Consider the following 19636-nt stretch of genomic DNA (forward strand, 5'->3'; position numbering starts at 1 on the left):
AGATGATAAAGAAATAAGATGTATCGGTATCAATAGATGATAAAAATCATCTATATGAAATAACAATACTCTTTCTCCTTTTTCCTACAGTTTACCTTAACAGTAGCCGTGAAAGGTTCTGTTTTCGAAACTGATTCTAGACTCCTATCCATGTATTCATCCAGGGTAAATGTAGTAAAGGGGTTCCAAACAGGGCACGTGACTGAAAAGGCTTTTGTGACTTGCTGTTGTTCAGTGGGAGTGCTGTCTGGTGCTGGGCAACAAAACGAGACTGAGGCGGGGATAGCTGGTTGGGTAGACACTGAGGAGGGAACGAAATTGTGTGTGAGCGAATTTGGGAGTGTATCTAAAACTCTGGCCTTTGTTACGTGGGAGAAGTCGGACGCGTCCGAGGGAGCTCCAGAGGAACCGAGTTGTAATGATCTTGATACAGGCGGGGGCTCCCTCCGAAACATTTCAGCCAAGTTAATTATGAATAAGCCCCAGTTCATAACATGCATGAACTGTTAATTGAAATATTTAAAAGGTCAAACTGTGGTTTGTATGGTTATTATTTGTTGATTGATGATCAGGGCTGGATTTAAAGCTTTCACGCTTCTAGGCCAAAACATTTTTGTTGCTCCATTCTTACGAGATTTTCGAGGAAATCCCTGAAAATTCGGGGATAGTGGAAGCACTGAACAGATCTGTCTGTTCAGCTCTGAGGTACAAAACAGGTACTATTGTGACAGTCATGTTCCAGAGCCCTTAACTGGAGGTTTACAAGAATCCCTCCAGTTCACTCCCCCTATGAATTCCCTTAGTAACTTTCATAAATAGTCTACTCACCAGTAAGCTACTAAAATATTAGCAGGCTACCACACCCTCGTAGATAGGTATTTAATGGCTCAATTATAAGCTATTGCTTATATTTACGAGGTTTTAAAAAATTGTAACCTTCATTAGAATTCACAGATTTCAATGTTAACTAATTTATTGGGAGATTTTGCACTGAACTCTTTGACATGGTTGAAGCATTAGCTGTAACCTAGTAGAGCTGAACAACGAAAAATAAAATAAAAAGAGAGGTGACACCGAACCCTCAGTTGCCATTCTTGGGAGAAATCTGACAGTTTATAAGTGGCCACAGAATTCCAATGTTGTTTGGGATTATTTTTCTGTGAATAGGCAATGTAGCAGTGGAATGTACTTGGCACTTTTACCATAAATCATATCAGTCCATTTTTTGTTAAGAAAAAAAACCTAACTGTAATTTACTGCGCCCCCTGGCATTGTGCGCCCCTAGGCCTGGGTCTAGTGGACTTATTTGTAAATCTGGGCCTGTTGGTGATATTGTATCTAATATACTGTATTGTGGCTGTCAGCACAGGGACCGTTAAGTTGAACTATCATTTAACAGGCAAAACCTATTTGGTTATTGATTTAGATTGATTATTTGTTTTTGATCAAGTACATTTTGGCAGGGCTGTTGGTGCTGGCACTGCTGCTGACTTGCAGATGGTTACACGAATGGTTGAGAGTAACATGAACCTCCTCAAAATGCAGATGAACAGACAGGTTCCAGTAGTAGCTTGTATTAGGATGTTGAAACAGTATCTCTTTCAGTATCAAGTAAGATTGAATTCTTTATCTGAATCTTAAATCTAGCATTTAAAATTAGTAAATTTACAAATTAGTTATCTTAAAATGCATGTGTGCGTAATTCTTGTTGCCCTTAAGACTTGTTTCATCTATATATATATATATATATATATATATATATATATATATATATATATATATATATATATATATATATATATATATATATATATATATATATATATATATATATATATATATATATATATATATATATATATATATATATATATATATATATATATATGAATGAGTATTGATTCACAGTTCAAAGTGAACACACCCGGTTTTAATTGGATATCTTATGAACTTATTAATTCAATAAGCCCTTTTTAGCTTAAGAATTGTGAACTATTTCAAAAATCGGCTATAAGCCTTTATCTAATGAAAACTAGTTCATTATAATTCAATGTTTTGCAATAATTGGTTAAGGATATTAGTTACGTATAACCCTGGTCTACATAAGAGGATTATCAAAAGAACTATTTGTGCATTAACTTTTGCAAAGAATTGAGTTATTGCTATTGAACCATTTGAATCGTTTATTTCAGCAAGCGAGCAGAAGAGGGAAGTTTCTGTTGCAAGGGTCGTAGTGTTGCAATTGATATATAAAATTGGTGTGTTTCAGGCGTGATGCCTGTTACCAGTATTGACGATAATTCTGTCCTTGTTTATTCGCCGGTACTGAATTTTTCACAGAGCAATTTGCTAATTGGCGCAGAGGATGAAGTGATTAAAAGGCACGGAGTGGAATTTTTGACACTAATTCAGTCAAGATGACAAAGACGTTATTGTAGCAGCTATGTCTGGGCCATGAAGATTTCTCTATTTGGAAGGAAATAATGCACTGGTTAGCAATTTCAGCGACATAATTACTCTATTGAAATCTCTTGACGAGACTGACACTAATGTTCCGACTTTCGTCATAAAGCGCCTTACGGAAGTACCTGCCTCCCTTCTACAGCCTATACCTCCATATTCTCAAAATTTAACGACCTCCATCAAGTTTTTATGGGATGTTTTCTGAACTTCGCGATTAGGAAATGAGCTTCCCACAATTACCCGGCTAACTTCAGTGCTAGATTCACATGCAACTGTTATCGTCTCGAAGGTGCCGGACGCCTTATCTGATCCTCTTAAGCGAAAAGCTGCTATAGACCAGATTACTGAACATGAACTAGTACGTAACGTAAAGCCCATCAATGACAAGTGGTATATCAATATCGACGAATCTGATACGGAGGACTTCTGCTTGTCAATCCAGAACGTAATCTCCGGCACTTCAACAACAGTGGCTTCGAAGCGGTTTTTCGGTATGTCACGTAAAATTCCTACCAATGTTGATATTACGGTACTTGGAAGCCAACAAGGTATCAAGGATGCCAAAAGATTGGGCCAATCCACGTCTGTGCAACTCGAGCTTTTGGATTCTGTTGCTCAATCTACGTTTTTCAAGTATGGCCTCAGGGTGGGTTATTAGATTTTTTCCTTTTTACGAGTTTAAGGACCTATTCAAATGCTCTCTTAACTGCCAATCACTAGACCATCTGTAGAACTCCTGTCCCAGCGTTCTCCAAAAATGTGCTCGTAGTTGAGGACCGCCCATATCAATTAAAGATGAGCAATGCATTGCTGATCCCAACTGTGCAAACTGCAGCCAGAAACACCCTTCCTATAGCTTTTCACGCCCTGTTGTTAAATATCGGATAAAGCGCAACGCCACCCTTCAACCGTGGGTGCATCAGTCTCAGTCATTTTGTTTAATATAAACGGCACAAAAGATAAGGATTTTACTATTGATGAATTATACGGCTCCTACGATTTGGTATGTCCCGGAGCATCTTCTCACTACTTAAAGTTTAAATTTTTGTATCGAAGTCAGCATCTTGTTACGTTCATGAGTCCAGCAAAAGTTACTGGCGGTTGTCCTTCCGGTGGACTAGCCTGTGTCTTTAAACAAGACAACCATATACCCTCCTCAGTACTCTTCTACTCCGACGAATTTTTCTTGGCTGTGCGTGTCGGCAGTACCGTGTTTGTAAACTCTTATCTCCTCTATGAAGGATGCTCGATCAGATCCTTGACTAAGTTTGCAAAGGCTTGTGGTCTGCTGAAGAATCTTGTGAATCAGGTGCTGTCAAACTCTCTACAGTATATGATAACTGGTGACCTTAATGGTGATATTGATCGATCTTTTGTGAGAAGTGATTCGCTTTTTGAGTGTCTTCCATCGTACCTCGTCTTGCCCAAATCTCACAAATGTTTGTATGTTCATCCATCTGGAAGTACAAGTGATATTGATCATACTATTTTCTCGCCTGGTATTATCTCTTCTTCTGCTACTGCTCATGTTATTGAGCAAGATACTGACCACATGCCAGTTTCAGCGACATTTGCAATGGATATTGATCCATCGAAAACCAACTGTTCACGGCAAAAATCGAAGTGGTGTGAAAAAAGCAACTGGAGCAAAGGAAACATACCGCACTACATCTCTTCTTTGACCTTCCTTCTTTCTACCATACGTGTTCCATGCCATCTTCTTCAGCGCCAAGTACCTACAAATGGTAAAGCGGATATTGAATGTTATTAGAACTAACTTGTGATGTGTATTAAAAAGACAGAAGAAGCTGCCATATCTCGGCAACGTGTTCGTAAAAAAAACCAAAAACCTATCTTGCCAATGCATCCTTGTTTAAAATCGAAAAAAAAAAAAAATAAAATGAAGCGAAACTAAGGCTCCAGATATGGAATGAATGCAGTCGGCCAAGCTTTGGGTGTGTGGTTGAACTCAAACGTAAAACTAAAACCTAATATAAACGTTATCTGAGGTCGGCATGTTACCGCGGTATGGATTTTCCTGTGAGTAGGAAAGATTGGTTAAAAGCGACCAATTCTGACAAGTTAAATGATGATACTATGACAAGTAACCGCCTTCCACCTTCAGCTTGGTATAAGCATTATTCTTCGATTTTTCCGGTGATCAACAATTTCATGCGTTCTGTATATACTCGCCTTTTTACCCCCCTCCTCAGTACAACCCTTTCACAACGCCGTATAGTGCCCATATCCTTTTTTTCCGTAATTGATGCTGCGAAAAGTTTAAAATCTGATCCAATAGGTAAGGATGGTATTTCTAAGATGCATATGCCAATTGATTGCACCCCCTTATATCTCTACTTCAGCTTCTTCTTCGAATGTGTCTGTGTACTTCAAGCGTACCCGAGAGTTTTCTCTGCGGCACTGTTTCGTCAATTATAAAAAGGGGAAAGTCACCAGCTGATTGTTCCTGTTATCGATCTATTACTGTTTCTTGTAACATTGGAAGCTATTTTGATGACAGTAGTCAAATATGGTTCTGAAGTATGGACGCTCCGAAAAGCGGATGAAGAGTTACTAGGTGTTTTCCAGAGAAGTTGCCTACAGATTGTTCTGGGTATCCGGCTCACCGACCTTTTCAAACAGTAGGTTGTACGAAAAGTGGTGTTAATTCCCGCTTTCTAGGGCTATAATGAGAGGAAATTTGAGATTGCTAGAACACGTTTTGTGGATGAAGGATGACGGATTGCCGAAGATTGTCCTTTTCGGCCAACCGTCTAGGGCTAAACAAGGGCTTCTTCAGCTTTTGTAATTCCCGACCCCATTTATGATTGCGAGTTTCTTAACACCCCTAACAAATAAATTAATATTTTTGATGATATATTTATTAGGTAACAGTATACATATGCATATGAAGTATATAAATTTAGAATTCGTATTGAAACATATAAAAATCTAAAATTGAAATTTGCACAAAATCTGATAGAAATTTTTTTATTATAGTTTCAAAAACAAAAGTAGATTCTGACCGTCTTAATTCTCTCGAATATATCCAAGTAGTTTCGTGGTAAATATTAAATTAAAGTTTACGTTAAAAATTTAATGAGATGGATGTGCCTGTTTTTTATTGCATAACAAATCAAATCTTGGTGTAATGTTTGAAACTGCTGGACGTAAGACCTCTTCAACATTTTTTATCGCTGAACGATATTGGGATTTAATGTGTGTTAAAGCTGAGAAAGTAACTTCACATAAATATGTGGTGTTGAATGGCAGAAGTACATTTAACGCCATATCGGCGATTGTGGTAAATTTAATTCTAGTTCCGATCCAGAATTCAGTCAAGGGCTTTTCTTGGAATTGTAGTTTTAAGTACGAGTCACACGAAAGCTCAGAAAATTCCTCTTGAGCTTTAAGTGGCAGATGATCAGTCTCACTTAAGCCAATCCAAAATGGCTTTTGAATCCAAACCTATTTTTTGTAAATCAATATTTAATATAAAATATGTCCGGAACTGTATTTCTAGCGCTTTTAAGTGATCTACAATAGTTTTTGCAATAAAAGTTTTACGATGAATTTTCTCAATTACAAAATTATCGACACTGGAAAACATGCCAAACGAATTTTTTTCGACCCTACTTTTCCAAATGCTGATCTTTTTAATAAAACTTTCAATTTTATCGTTTGAAGTAAATATATCGCAATTTTTTCCTTGAAGAGACAAGATCGTTTAACTTTGCAAAAATATCTGGCAAATAACACAGCTTGGATAGCCACAAGTCATTTTGAAAAAAAGCAGCGAATTCACATTTTCGTTCAGTTAAAAATATTTCGATCTCGTCCTTTAATAACAATAACCTTTTTAAACTTTGACCTCTTGACAACCATCTTACTTCTGCATGTAATAACAAAGTTGTGTAGTTGGAATCCATATCCTTACAGATATTTGAAAATAAGCGACTGTTAAGGGCATGGCTCTTAATAAAAGTTATGACCTTAAGAGCATCCTGAAGCACATCGTTCAATTCTGGTGCTATCAATCAATTAAGAAGCGCCCAAAGGATTTTACATGCCGGCACTGTATGGTCCCGTCGGTCGCGAAAGGGTTAAACTGACTAATTCGGAATAACAAGCACTTCGTTCACAATCATACAATGGCTAAATGAAAATAATATGAAATGTTTATATAGTTTCTTCGAAATAACACATAGAAATTTTGTTAATAATATTTATCAGGATTATTTCGGTTTTAAGATATTGACAAAAATAAATCAACATTTATTTTTAATTTCTATAACTTCTTCTGATTCATAGTAAATTTATACAAGATATTATAATGATCGGAATAGAAATGCTGGTATTAACAGTCTTTCCGAACCAGAAGATTTTATGATATATTTATCTACGATGGTTGTTATTTTTCTTTATAACAATAATTTTACATTTTTGTTAAATTGTATTTTTATCACTCGCGACCCCATAGTTTAAGAAGCCCTGGGCTAAACGAAAAGCAGGTCGTCCGTGGTTGGGGTGGGAGGATGCCATAAAGAAAGATTCAAGGAAAATGGGAGCTTCTTGGGGATGCCGTCTGGATAACTGACTGGAAAAGGGATACAGTAATTGGAAAAATAAGAAGCCTTTTAATTTCAATCTACACCCACAATACAAAGTTAAAAAGCGACGAAGAAGGAAGGGGGTGCAAATTAGATAACTGACTGGAAAAGGAATACAGTAATTGGAAAAAGGCTGGGAACTGCTGAAGTAGGGCAAAAGGAAAAGTAGGTCAGTCGCAAATGGAGTGGGAAGAGGTCGTAAATAAAGATTTAAAGGAAATCGGAGGTTCTTGGGAGAGTGTAAAGAGGGAGGCTTTAAATAGTTTGAGGTGGAGAAGGAGCATGTGCGGCTGTGTTGGCCTCAGGCGGCCTGATGCTGCAGTGAGTTGTTAGTAGTAGTTGGGGCACATATATAGGCCAAATTAGTAGCCAATTCCAGCCTGTTTTTACTCTCTCTTTAGTTTAATATGAATGAATAACCTGGTTTGTTCGCCCCTTTGACTAATACCTGCTTTTAAAGCGAATGATTATGAAAGGATATTTAAATAAACTAAATTCCTTTGAGTCAAAACATAATTTTTATATTTTCAGGGGTACGTTGGAGCCTACTTGATTGTTGGCGGAATCGATTCCACTGGTCCGCAGTTATACAGTGTCTCTGCGCATGGAAACTCTGATAAAACACCTTTCTTGGCCATGGGCTCTGGATCTATTTCAGCCATGTCGATCTTGGAATCAAGATGGAAGCCTGATTTGACAGTAAGTTCGTCGGTGCATGTAATGCTCCCATTGAAACAAAACTATACCCAGTGACGGGAAATTTCTGGTTTGATCACGCCTGAACAACGAGGGGGGGGGGGTTTCCCTCTTACTTTAGTCTAAGGGATCGTTTCCTCCATGGAAGCATAGAAAAATATGTACCTGAATCTTTTAGTCTCATCATTCTGCTTTCTCTCTAAATATGAAAATTTTAGCAATAATCACTTTTGTTTATATAATTGCTAAAAAGTATCTTTCTCTAAATAACCTCAATCAAGAGTGATAGGTGAGTTGCCATTGCTCAAAGTTTCTTGATTAAGTTTGTTTGTTTGCTCAAATTGCGCTGATCTGGTTCTCATCAGCGTATCTCTCTCCTGCGACCAAAGGTCCTTTTGCTCGTTTACGAAAGTATTCGCATCGCTAAAAACTCTTCTCTTGGTGTTGGGAACAATGGATCGGATTTTGACGGTTCTTGTTGTTGGTGTTGGAACAATGGATTGGATTTTGACGGTTGTTGTTGTTGGTGTTGGGAACAATGGATCGGATTTTGAACCGTGACGTAAACTCCACCTCAAGGACTTGCTACCTCACAGCTATCAACCTTTGGATTAAGATGCACTCCATTCATACACACATAACAGAGATTCATTGTCTGATATTGACCGTGTTTTTTCCGTTTTCTGCGTTAAGTCTGTTCAAATCGGTCAGAATGAACCACCTGCCTCTTTCAGCCACTGTCACCAGAGTAAACTTACCCACCAAAATAGATAACCAAAAGAAACGGGGAAAAAAATAATCCCAATTTACAGATTCATAACTTATACTATATTAATTATGCTAAGATAATCTAATTATACTAAGATTTTACTATTGGCAGCCCTGTCACAATAACTTTGTCATTTTTTGGTAATTTACCAGACAAGTAGATAAGGAAATTCCATCTGCCGTTAATTTCCCCTTTACTAAGCCCTTTAGCATGAACTAAACTTTACTTGTTTATGGTTCATGGTAAACGGACCATGAATTGGTAGTTAAACCATGTGCTGGTATAACTACCAATATATTTGTAGTTATGTCATACCATACCCACATTGGTATTGGCATGACCATTCCAATAAATGGTCATATATTGTCAGAATTTTCGTTTGTTAACTGCCTAAGTAACGAAAATATGAAAAAGATAACTTTATTCCCTTATATATCTATACTTATTTTTTCACCCCCCATATTCGCTTGTACACCCCCTTAACTCCAGATATTTTTACATAATATGTTTATTCTTCTTACTTTACTGTTTAGAAAGCAGTGCAGGTCTCCCTGTACACCAGGTGAATTTTTTGAGCCTATATAGGCTTGGGCTGTATATTCAAGGAATTTCATTTTATAGGCAGAAGAAGGCATGAAGCTGGTCCGCGATGCAATTGCATCGGGTATTTTCAATGACTTGGGCTCTGGCTCCAATGTTGATTTATGGGTTATTACCAAGGAAGGAGAAAAGTACCATCAGCCCTACGACGAGGCAAACAAAAAGGGAACTCGGTAAGATGATTTTTTTGATTTAACATTATAACAGAACATAGGAAGCATGAGGCCTTTCCCCCTCCAATTTGAAAAACAATAATTTGCTAAAATATGAAAAATTGTAATTCTAAAAAGGGAATTTTTAATGTATCAGACCAAACAGATTAAAAGAAGATATTGTATCTCCATTTATATAGAAAATGGATTGCTATTACCACTACTAACAACTCTATGAAGCACCCATCCTTGTTTGTGGAATTTCTACTCGCTTTAGGTGCTTACCAAAGCTAATATCTTCTCGATTATAGCTTTTCTGATCGCTCTTTACTTTTCATGGAGTTAGAAGGAACTCACATCCGAAAATACATAGGTACTTTAACTGCTTATAAAAACTTTACTAAACAAAAACTATATATTTTCAGATGTATTTCTTTAGTTTTTGGCTTTGTTCCATTGAAAATTTAGGAGGGGGTGGGGGTCAAGGATTTTTTTTTTTGAGAATATTCAAATGTGAAATTGTTATAAATCCTAGGATGGAGGTGGGTGTTTTTTTTCATATGAATATATGCTTAAAAGTTATCTTTAAAATGTAGAGGGGCAAGGGCAATAGGCACCCACGGTTTATGTTATTTTCTCACGTTTTTTATGGCAGTATAGTCTAGGGTTTCTTTTTTTGTTCTGTTGATAATGACATCCAGAATCCAAATGTAAATATTCGGACTTCTATTAGTATACGTAGTTTTTCAAACAGTTCGTGGTAGTGAACTGTAGTAAGGAGTGACCCGGCTCAATAGTGACCGAAACTCTAAAAAAGCGGAATTTTGATACCAATAGTTACATCAAAAGAATCGCATTTCAATGCTGATTTTAAATATATAAGTTTCATCAAGTTTAGTCTTTTCCATCAAAAGTTGCGAGCCTGAGAAAATTTACCTTATTTTAAAAAATAGGAGGAAACACCCACTAAAAGTCATAGAATATTAACGAAAATCACACCATCAAATTCAGCGTATCAGAGAACCCTACTGTAGAAGTTTCAAGCGCCTATCTACGGATACAGATCACGGATGCGTGTTAATGTTTGTTTGTTTGTTGTTTTTCTCCCAGGGGTGATCGTATCGACCCAGTGGTCCTAGAATGTCGCGAGAGGGCTCATTCTAACGGAAATTAAAAGTTCTAGTGTCCTTTTGAAGTGACCAAAAAATTGGAGGGCACCTTGGCCCCCTCCCACGTTCATTTTTTCCCAAAGTCACTGGATCAACATTTTGAGATAACCATTCTGTTCAGCGTAGTCGAAAACTTAACAACTATTCCTTTGGGGACGACTTAATCCCCCACAGTCCCCAGGGGAGGGGCTGCAAGTTACAAACTTTGACCATTGTATACATATAGTAATGGTTATTATGAAATGTACAGACTTTTTCAGGGGGCTTTTTCGCGTTGAGGTGGGTCGGGGGAGAGGGTTACGTGGGAGGATCTTTCCATGGAGGGATTTATCATGAGGGAAGAGAATTTCCATGAAGGGGGCGCAGGATTTTCTAGCATTGTTTAAAAAAAAGAATGAGAAAAAAAAGAAAAGGTTTTTCAACTGGAACTGGATTAAGCTGCATTAAGGTTCATCATCAGCAGTTTGACTGATGAACACTGTATATGTGTTGTAAAATTTTTGTATCTGTTCGCTGTCGATTAAAAGGTTTCATCCCTATTTTGAACTGTTATATTTACTTCAAGCTTTAGTGTAAAGGGCGAGGTATTGACGAGGGGGCGAAACCCCTCATATACGTAATAAAAATACACAAATATAGAAGTTCGATACGTAAATTAATTCGTAAGGTACGTATGTTTATTACTAACAAAAGCGTTCGTAAAAAAATCTAAAATTGGAAGGCAACTAGGCCTCCTGCCCCACCCCATTTTATTTATATCAAAGTTGTACGATGAAAACTATGAGAAAGCCATTTAGTAAAAACAAAAATAATATGCAAATTTCGTTTTAATCATTCATGTGCGGTGAGCCAAAATCAAAACATGTATTAATTCAAAAATGTTTAGAAATTAAATTAAAAACAACAAGTATTTTTTTTTAACTTCAAGTAAGGAGCGACATTAAAACTAAAAACGCATAGAAATTATTCCGTATATGATTCAGTTTTTTATTATTTTAAAAATAGAGTTGTGAGAAAGAGTCATACTTTAGCGTAAAGAGCGACGCGTTGAGGAGGGGACATCTATACGGAATAATTTCTGTTAGTTTTTAGTTTTAATGTCGCTCCTTACTTGGAGTTAAAAAAAACTTTTTTTTTCCATTTTCAAAATTAAAATTTGCTGTTTACATAATTTTACTTCACTACATTTATATTTTATTGCGTGTGTGATTTGGTACGTTAGGCTTGTTCAACTTCCAAGTTCTATAACATTCTGAATTTGACTAGAAACATAAGGACACATAATTATTAAAATAAACTTAGGAACAAATTAGTGTTGGCATAAGCTTCTTATGTCAAGTTCTTGCCATTTCGAATTTTTGCTTCTTTTGGATTAGTGTGACGCCCAAATTAACGAAGAATGCAGATCAACAATAAATTTTGATTGTTAATCCACAGATCGGGTCGGGGTGTGATTCTCTGTAGGACAGGGGGGGGGGGGGCAACTGCCCCATCCAGACCCTAATTTGCCTCCCCCCAGCTGAAATTTATTTTCTATTAAAAAGATTGTAAAAACTAAGATTAACCTACCTAATTCAAAAATCCAGGAAACACGTCAGTTTTCTTTAGTGTATATTTGTCTTTATGGTTCTATATGGCTCATTCTTCATTTTCACTTTATTTGGGAAAATTGGCTCTAACTTTGCTCTCCCCCCCAGGATTTTGTCGAAATTATACCATTGGTCTAGTTATAGTGTGACTTGATCTTAATTATGCATGTATCGCAATCTAGGCCATATCCAGTGGGGGGGGGGGGCTCAGCAATTGAACTCTCCCACCCCCCCGAAATTTCTGTCCGACTAGTAAAAACGTAATAAAAATTCGGATAAATAAGTTTTCGATGCGTTTAAAAATTTTTATCTTTAACCCCCCCCCCCCAAAAAAAAAAAAAATCCTGAATACGAACTTGATTATAGTATTGAGATCAAGTTCGAAATTATATCGTATGTCGATTACATAGGTGAGGAAGGTTGAAATTGCTAAAGAAGGGTGTAAAACAAAATATAGCATAAAACCTCGAGTTATGCTGTATTTCGATAAATCTCGAAATACAGAGATATTTAATGAAAGTAAAAAAATCAACTGGGCGAAATTTGATGGGACTCGCTGTGTTTTTTTTACGAAAGGATTTCGGTAGGTAGAATGAATTTTTGGATCCAAAGGCTATTTTATTAGGAAGCTTCAAAATCGAGCCGTCCTGGCCGAGTGGGTTGGTGCGCTGGATTCGGGATCCTTCGTCTGAGAGGACGCGGGTTCGAGTCCCAGTGTATCTAATTCTTCAGTTTGGGACGGGGGTCAGTGGTGTGACTCTGTGAGCTTAGCCAGAGTCGACCCAGCTCCAAATGGGTATCTGGAGAAATCTGGGGAAGGTAAACAGGAAAGGTGTGCGAAAGCACAGGATGGCTGGCCCCCAACCCCCCATTGCACTTCCTGGCTGAAGGGCCAAGAAACGGAGATCAGCACCGCCGGTACGGACTGTAAAGTCTAATGCCGTATCCTTTACCTTTTTTTTTACCTTCAAAATCGAAGGAGCTTAAAAATCTAGTATCCTTCTCTTGAATACCTTTTATGTTTTGCTCTTTTTACAGGGAGAATAAATACTTGTACAAGGCTGGCACTACGGCTGTTTTGAAATCCAAGGTTATTCCTTATGAGATAGTGGCAGAAGAAGTGAAACACATGGAAACGGTATAATTCCAAACTTGATTTGCATTTCTTTTTCAATAAATAAATCATTTGTCTTTTTTCTTTCCTTGGTTTGTGGGAAAGGTATATATTATAGGTTGTGTTTAGTTTGACTTTTAACTTTTCCCCCATTTGCTGGTTTTTTTTTCATGATCATGTTTCAATTATACCCATTTTTTCTCTCTTGAATTCTGTAAATGGAAAAGCAGTATGGTCTAAGAAATTAATTATACCAAGAGTTTAACTGGCCTTTGTAGGAGCAATCTGAGCATATTTCATTTTTAAATTTATTTCATATTTAAATTTCAGCTATTTGCCTGTAAAAAACAAAACAAAACACTGCAAAATGCGTCCCTCCTTAATTTTGAAAAATGTATTTTTGATTTGATTTTGATTTCAATGTTTTGATTTGATTTCAGCTAATGCTGGAACTCTTGTTTCACGTAGACGAGGTGTTGTGAACGGCAGCAATACTGTTAATGCTTTATATGATAGGCCTACAATTTTATAGATAGTTGCAGTAATAACGCCCGGTCTAATTTTTTATCTTTAATTCAATGTTCTTGTCGTTCTAATTATATTCTTGAAAACCAAGAAATATTTCATTCTTGTAAATCAGCTCAAATTTTTGCGATGAACGTCTGGCCTGGCGAAAGACGAGTTTATATTCAAAGATGGCCGCTCGTCAGTCAAGGATAACCGCTGGTCTATTCAGCCTTCCACACTGAAAATTCAAAAACAACGTGAAAGCTTGGGAGGATTTTTGCGACAAGCGAAAAAGCAATGATTCTCAGCGCACTTGTTTGCTGGTGAAGATTCTCAGCGGCCAAAAAGTGCTAATTTTTTTTTACTAATAAGATTTATCATGGCGCTTATTGGCAACCATGGCAATTACGTCTGCTAAGTCAAATTCAATAAGAGCTTAGCCAGCAGAATCTTTCAATTATAGGCCTGTTTCACTTGGAGCTAATTGTAATGCCCACTTCTGACCAACTCATACCATATATAGGACTACGTATTTGTAACCGACGTGGGTGACCCTTTTTTGGATTAAAGATCCATTACACCACCAATGGCTGAAAATTCACATCAGGAGTGATGTCAACAAGGGAAGCCATTTTTCACTTGACGGCTAATTTCCGGCTAAATTCAAGAATTTTCGTTGTTTAACCAACCACACATTAGGAAAGGGATAGAACAACTTAGAAATATGAAATATCTTGGTTTGGTCACGATTGGCTAAAGTCACGATTGGCTCCAATAAGTTAATAAGGTACAATAGTGTCTTTTCCAAGTCCAAGTCCAAAAAGGATAACCACTGGCTCTCCACATTGAAAATTCGAAAACAGCATGAAAGTTCGGGAGGATTTCCGCAACAAGCGAAAAAGCAATGATTCTCAGCCCGCTTGTTTGCTGGTGAAGATTCTCAGCAGCCAAAAAGTGCCATCGCGAAAAAGCGATGGAGACCAAAAGCAATAAGGAGACCAAAAACAAGCCAGTCAAAAATTAATCACGCTTCAACCGTTATCATCTTTTTCATGCATACACTGGTGTTGATAGATTCAGGAGTGCAGTAATTCGAATTTAGCGCCAAAGACTAAAAACCAGAAACACTTTCCACCAGCGGGCTTGATTCACTTTCGAAGTCTAACCAATCCTTTTCTTCTCGCGAATAACAGTCAGGCAATGAACAATGAAAACAAACTAAAAGTAGGTTGCAAAAAAGCCATAAGTCTCCAAGCAATTTAGTCAATTTTAACTGATGACTTGGCCGTGTGTTGACTTTTGGTGAACAAATTACTGTGAGACGATCTCGAAGAACACCTTGAAGTGACACAAGAACTACTTAATCGAGGTGACATGAACCCACAGAGCATAGGCTAATAACTGGGGACGAGTCATAGGTTTTGACCCAGTAATAAAGGCGACTGAATCTAGATTCGAAAGCCCTCAGATTAATCATAAAATGGAGAAGATTATAAGTGACTGCCTACATACATTCTGAGTAATTGCTTAACCTTTCTGCTCAATGTATGGTAAACATTTTTTACATCCACGAAAACTTTTTCAGGCGTCCTGTCAAAAGATGTCTCTTCAAAAATTTATTTACGAGGTTTGTTTAAAATGGGGTAGACCTTTTTTTCTTCCCACAATCCCGGCATAGAGCCTTGCGTGAAAAACATAATGATGCACTTATCTTTTGCTGATCAACTTTACGGTTGTTAGTTGCTGAGCCTATGAGGGTTAGTTGCTGAGCCTATGAGCCTATATGAGGCTCTAAGATTCATCATGAACGAGGAGAGCGTCACGAATTCGGTCGAATGTGAAGTAAGGGTTTTCTTTATCCTACGGATATCCTGCTTTATCAATTTGTCCCTAGAGGATAGACAGTCAGCCATGAATACTGCAAATCTACCCTTCAGATTTCACGTGAAAATTATTCGGCGGAAAGGACCCGCCCTCTGGAAAGAGATCAATCCTTTCCAGAGTAGTAGATTAGATTTTGAGTAGATTATGAAATTGAGAATATCTCAAAAACAAAAGAGATATGTGTGCATTCTGATTCAACCAATCAATCGACTGTGCCTGATTTTAGTAGAATCGATATATAGATAATTTTTGACTGACATCAAATAACACCTTTCGTATTTCCACAGCCGAATCGGTTTTTCCACAGCGACAACGCATCCGGCATTCACCGCGTTGTCCATTTAGGAACTTTGCACTAAATTCCACATTTCCGTGATTTCTAAACACCCCCTCCCACTCTTCCCTTATTTGGCCCCTAACAACTTATTAATGTCAGCAAAATAAAAGCACCTAATTCATTGGTTAATAACTTGGCAGCAGTACACACCCGTGTCTAACTTAAGATTGGATACATCAGTAGAAAATAGTCCGGCAGCTTCTTGGAATGGAGTTGGCCTGGACAGCCATTACCTCGTCCCATGCACAGGTAAGTAGGAGGGGATACACTAAAACTACAGAGACCATGTCAGTAACGCCACTGAAATTTCTTAGAGAAGTGAGCTAACCAGAGAAAACCTGTTAGCAGGAGAAAAAACTAAATATGTAGTTCTTAAATAAAGGTAAAGGATACGGCATTAGACTTTACAGTCCCTACCGGCGGTGCTGATCTCCGTTTCTTGGCCCTTCAGCCAGGAAGTGCAATGCCTATACATAAATCTCATATCATAAGGCTTTCTCTTAGTTTAGTTCTTCCTTTTTTAGTAACTATTGTATTTTTATTACTGCTGCTTTCTAAGGGTCCTTTTCCTTCCTTTCCCTCTTTTTCTTTTTTTGTACTCTTGTTGTACACTTGTTGCATTCAAGGAGTTTACAAATAATCTATTTACTTATTTGATATTCAGACTAGCAAAAAAACCTTTGCCAAAAACTTCAAATAAGGCCTCAATGAGACCAAACAAAAACTGAAAGAAAAAAGAGACTGCATCGATTTGTAGCGCAATAAATTCCATTTTCTGCTACCCGGTTTCAAACTTGGAAGGCTTGGCCCAGAGGTCTATAGCCCTGGCCACAGGCCCTCAGGCTTGTAGATAGGACCAAGGCAAGCTCTATGAAGACCAAAAAAATTGAAAACAACTTTGATTTTACTGACGGTGACGCCAGAATTTTTTTTGTTTTAAGACGGTAAAGCGGAAATCTTTTTTAAACCTGAACTAGAGACGTATCTATTTCAACACACTAACAGTTACCCAAAACAATTGTTGATTGATAAAATAGATGATTCTGATATCGTCTATTCAAAGCTGTCTACAGGAAAACCACAAGAGTTTTATTTAAACATTATTGAACAAAAATACATTGAATCAACAATTTTGACTAATTATCCAGATTAGACTAAAATACGTTTTGAAAGTAATTAAAAAAATATTTTCAAAGTAAAGAAAGATACTAAAACCTGAACCAAGCAGAAATAAAATCACATAGCAGAATAAATAGTAGAATAAAGCAGAATAAAATCACATAGAAATAAAATCAAATTTAAAACGAATAGGATGGAATAAGTAAAACCTAAAATAAACACAAATTTAAATGAACAATAAATTCAGTCTTACAACAAGCTGAAATCCCCCCTTAAACCCACCAAAGGTTAGAGTGTCATCTCCGTTTAAAAAATAATACATTTTATACAGTTTTCTTGTATTACAGAGTAATCAGAAATTGCTCAGACTTTACAAATTCCTTCTTTAATACCATTACATTTTACCCAGTCGATCTTATTTCATTCGTTTGGAACCCAATTTTCAATAGTTTTGAACATAACATATTTAAAATATAAGTTTTGATATAAATAGTGATCTTTCAAAATAGTAAAAGTAATTTTAATGTCAAAATTGTATAGAATTTTAAGAATTTAATTAAATTAAGAATTTAATACGAGAATTTTTTTTCTTTCCTCTTCGTCCCCTTTCTTGACTGAAACATTTATTAAAAATAAAAAATAACCAATAAAAAAAAACTTTGAACTCTTAAATAGATTTCTTGAAGTCTAAAGACAATCAATTGGTGAATCATTTTTTGACAGGTAATTAAAAAAATTACTAATACTAATTTTTAAGATATTATTCAAAAATCAATTTTCAATAGTTTTGAATACAACAGAATTAAAATATAAGTTTTGACATAAAAAGTGATCTTTCAAAATAGTAAAAGTAATTTTAATGTCAAAATTGTATAGAATTTTAAGAATTTAATATAATAAGAATTTAATTTAATTAAGAATTTTATTCTTTTCTCGACTCTTTTCTAGTTGTCATCTTGTTTGGTGATTTTTTGATGCTTTATGATGCTTTAAAAGAATAGGACACACTGTTTTAAATACACATAGTTTTTAGTAAAATGAAAATGAACCTTTAGGAGCTTTAAGAAGTGGTATCACAACATTTATTTACGGTAACTTGTTTGTTTTAAGTCTGAATCAATCATTCATCTTAAGTATTGTTGATGTTAGGTTCCACTCATCCACAGATATCAATATCTGTCATTTTTAAGGTTCAGGCAATTACTTATATTAATTGATGCTCGTTGTAAGTTACCTTTTTGAACCCAGAGTGTATGGATCCACCAAGACGTTATTAAAAAAGGTTGAATTTAATCTTTCACAATAATTTCTTTCTTCTTTTTGTTTTAGGCTTCACCTGCTATATTAGTTTATCTCTACTGGTATTTTTCTAACATCGCTCTTAAAAAAAAAAATTCTATTTAAAAAGTTTTTTTTCGTAATCTAAAAAAGCTGATAAAAAGGGAGATAGTTTCTAGTTCAAGTGGAAATAATCAACTGAATCAAAGATAGAAGTGGCATCAATTATAGGAAGACTGTTTTCAGTGGAAAATATGTTTTATTGCTATTTTTATTGAAAAAAGCGATAAATTTCCCCATGAATGTAAAAAAAATGGATTTTGTCCCCCTCCCTTTAATTTTGAGGGCACTAACGTCATTGAAAGATTGTGGAATTGCTAGAAGAATTAGGCATATTGAAAACTACTGGAATATAAATACAGATAAGGTCATATAAACGCAGAAATAAAAGCTTATGAAGTTGGCCCACTTCAACACTGAAGCATCCTTTAACGTCAAATTAACTAGTGTACAACTTAAGATACATAATACAACTTAAGAATCTTCTATGCCATTTCTCCCGACGTCATAAAATCAACAGCATTGCCAATTAGTTCAATTTCTTTGTCTTTCTTTATCGCAATCTTTGCTGCTGCCAATTTTGCTAATTTTTTTGTTCGCCCACATCCTTTGTAGGTTGAAACTTCGTCCCCTTTCTTGACTGTAACATTTATCATAAGATTACCATCTTCCCTCGCTTCTGGCTCGCTAGAAAAAATCAAATATTTCCCGAGGGTTTATTCGAATAATTAGCTCTGTTATCTGATTACAGCTCATCAGCATTAATAAGTTAATAAGTATTAATTGGCTAATAAGTATTTAGTTAAGTAGTAGGTTTAGTCAAGTTAATCAGAATAAATTTTGACTCTAATTCTCAATGTAAATGTTGATAAAAAGTATGTAAATACTGACACCAAACAGTTCGAAAATACTTCGTCGGATCGAACCTGACCAAAATTGTTGTAAAATAAATGAACATAATTGATCAAAAATAACAAAATTATTTTCTAATGAGAAGAATCTTATACACGGTAGAGTTATATTAATTATAATGGTAGGTTTAGTTATATATAATTGTATTAACTATACACGGTAAATAGGCATTGCGATGTGTCCCAAGATTTTGAATGACTTACTTAACAGACGTAATTGCCATTGCTGCCAGTAAGTGCCATGATAAATCTTATTAGTAAAAAAAAGGACACCATAGATGATGTTTGTTGAGGGGGCTCATTTCAAATAATTCTTGCAAGTCTCATAAACCCAATGACAAATTCTCGGTTGTTCTCTTCCAAAACCTACTATCTGCA

At 36.1% G+C, this 19636-nt stretch overlaps 2 protein-coding genes across 4 annotated transcripts in view; one reads left to right on the top strand and one right to left on the bottom strand.

Annotated features, from left to right (window-relative positions):
- Positions 1 to 13239, top strand: part of LOC136035727 (proteasome subunit beta type-7-like) — a 31353-nt gene extending 18114 nt beyond the window's left edge. Inside the window, exons 3-6 of the mRNA XM_065717681.1 lie at positions 1464 to 1611; positions 7605 to 7772; positions 9160 to 9311; positions 13087 to 13239. Coding sequence (XP_065573753.1) covers positions 1464 to 1611; positions 7605 to 7772; positions 9160 to 9311; positions 13087 to 13192 — 574 coding nt within the window. The 3' untranslated portion in view covers positions 13193 to 13239. The remainder of the gene's footprint in view (positions 1 to 1463; positions 1612 to 7604; positions 7773 to 9159; positions 9312 to 13086) is intronic.
- Positions 13240 to 16958: 3719 nt separating this feature from the next.
- Positions 16959 to 19636, bottom strand: part of LOC136035728 (endoribonuclease Dicer-like) — a 183990-nt gene continuing 181312 nt past the window's right edge. For 2 of the 3 annotated variants that reach the window (XM_065717684.1, XM_065717683.1), the window contains exon 23: positions 16959 to 19034. In XM_065717684.1, coding sequence (XP_065573756.1) covers positions 18833 to 19034 — 202 coding nt within the window. In that variant the 3' untranslated portion in view covers positions 16959 to 18832. The remainder of the gene's footprint in view (positions 19035 to 19636) is intronic. The other variant, XM_065717682.1, reaches the window with a different exon arrangement.

This window comes from Artemia franciscana, chromosome 14 (assembly GCF_032884065.1).
Source record: "Artemia franciscana chromosome 14, ASM3288406v1, whole genome shotgun sequence".
Lineage (NCBI taxonomy): Eukaryota > Metazoa > Arthropoda > Branchiopoda > Anostraca > Artemiidae > Artemia > Artemia franciscana.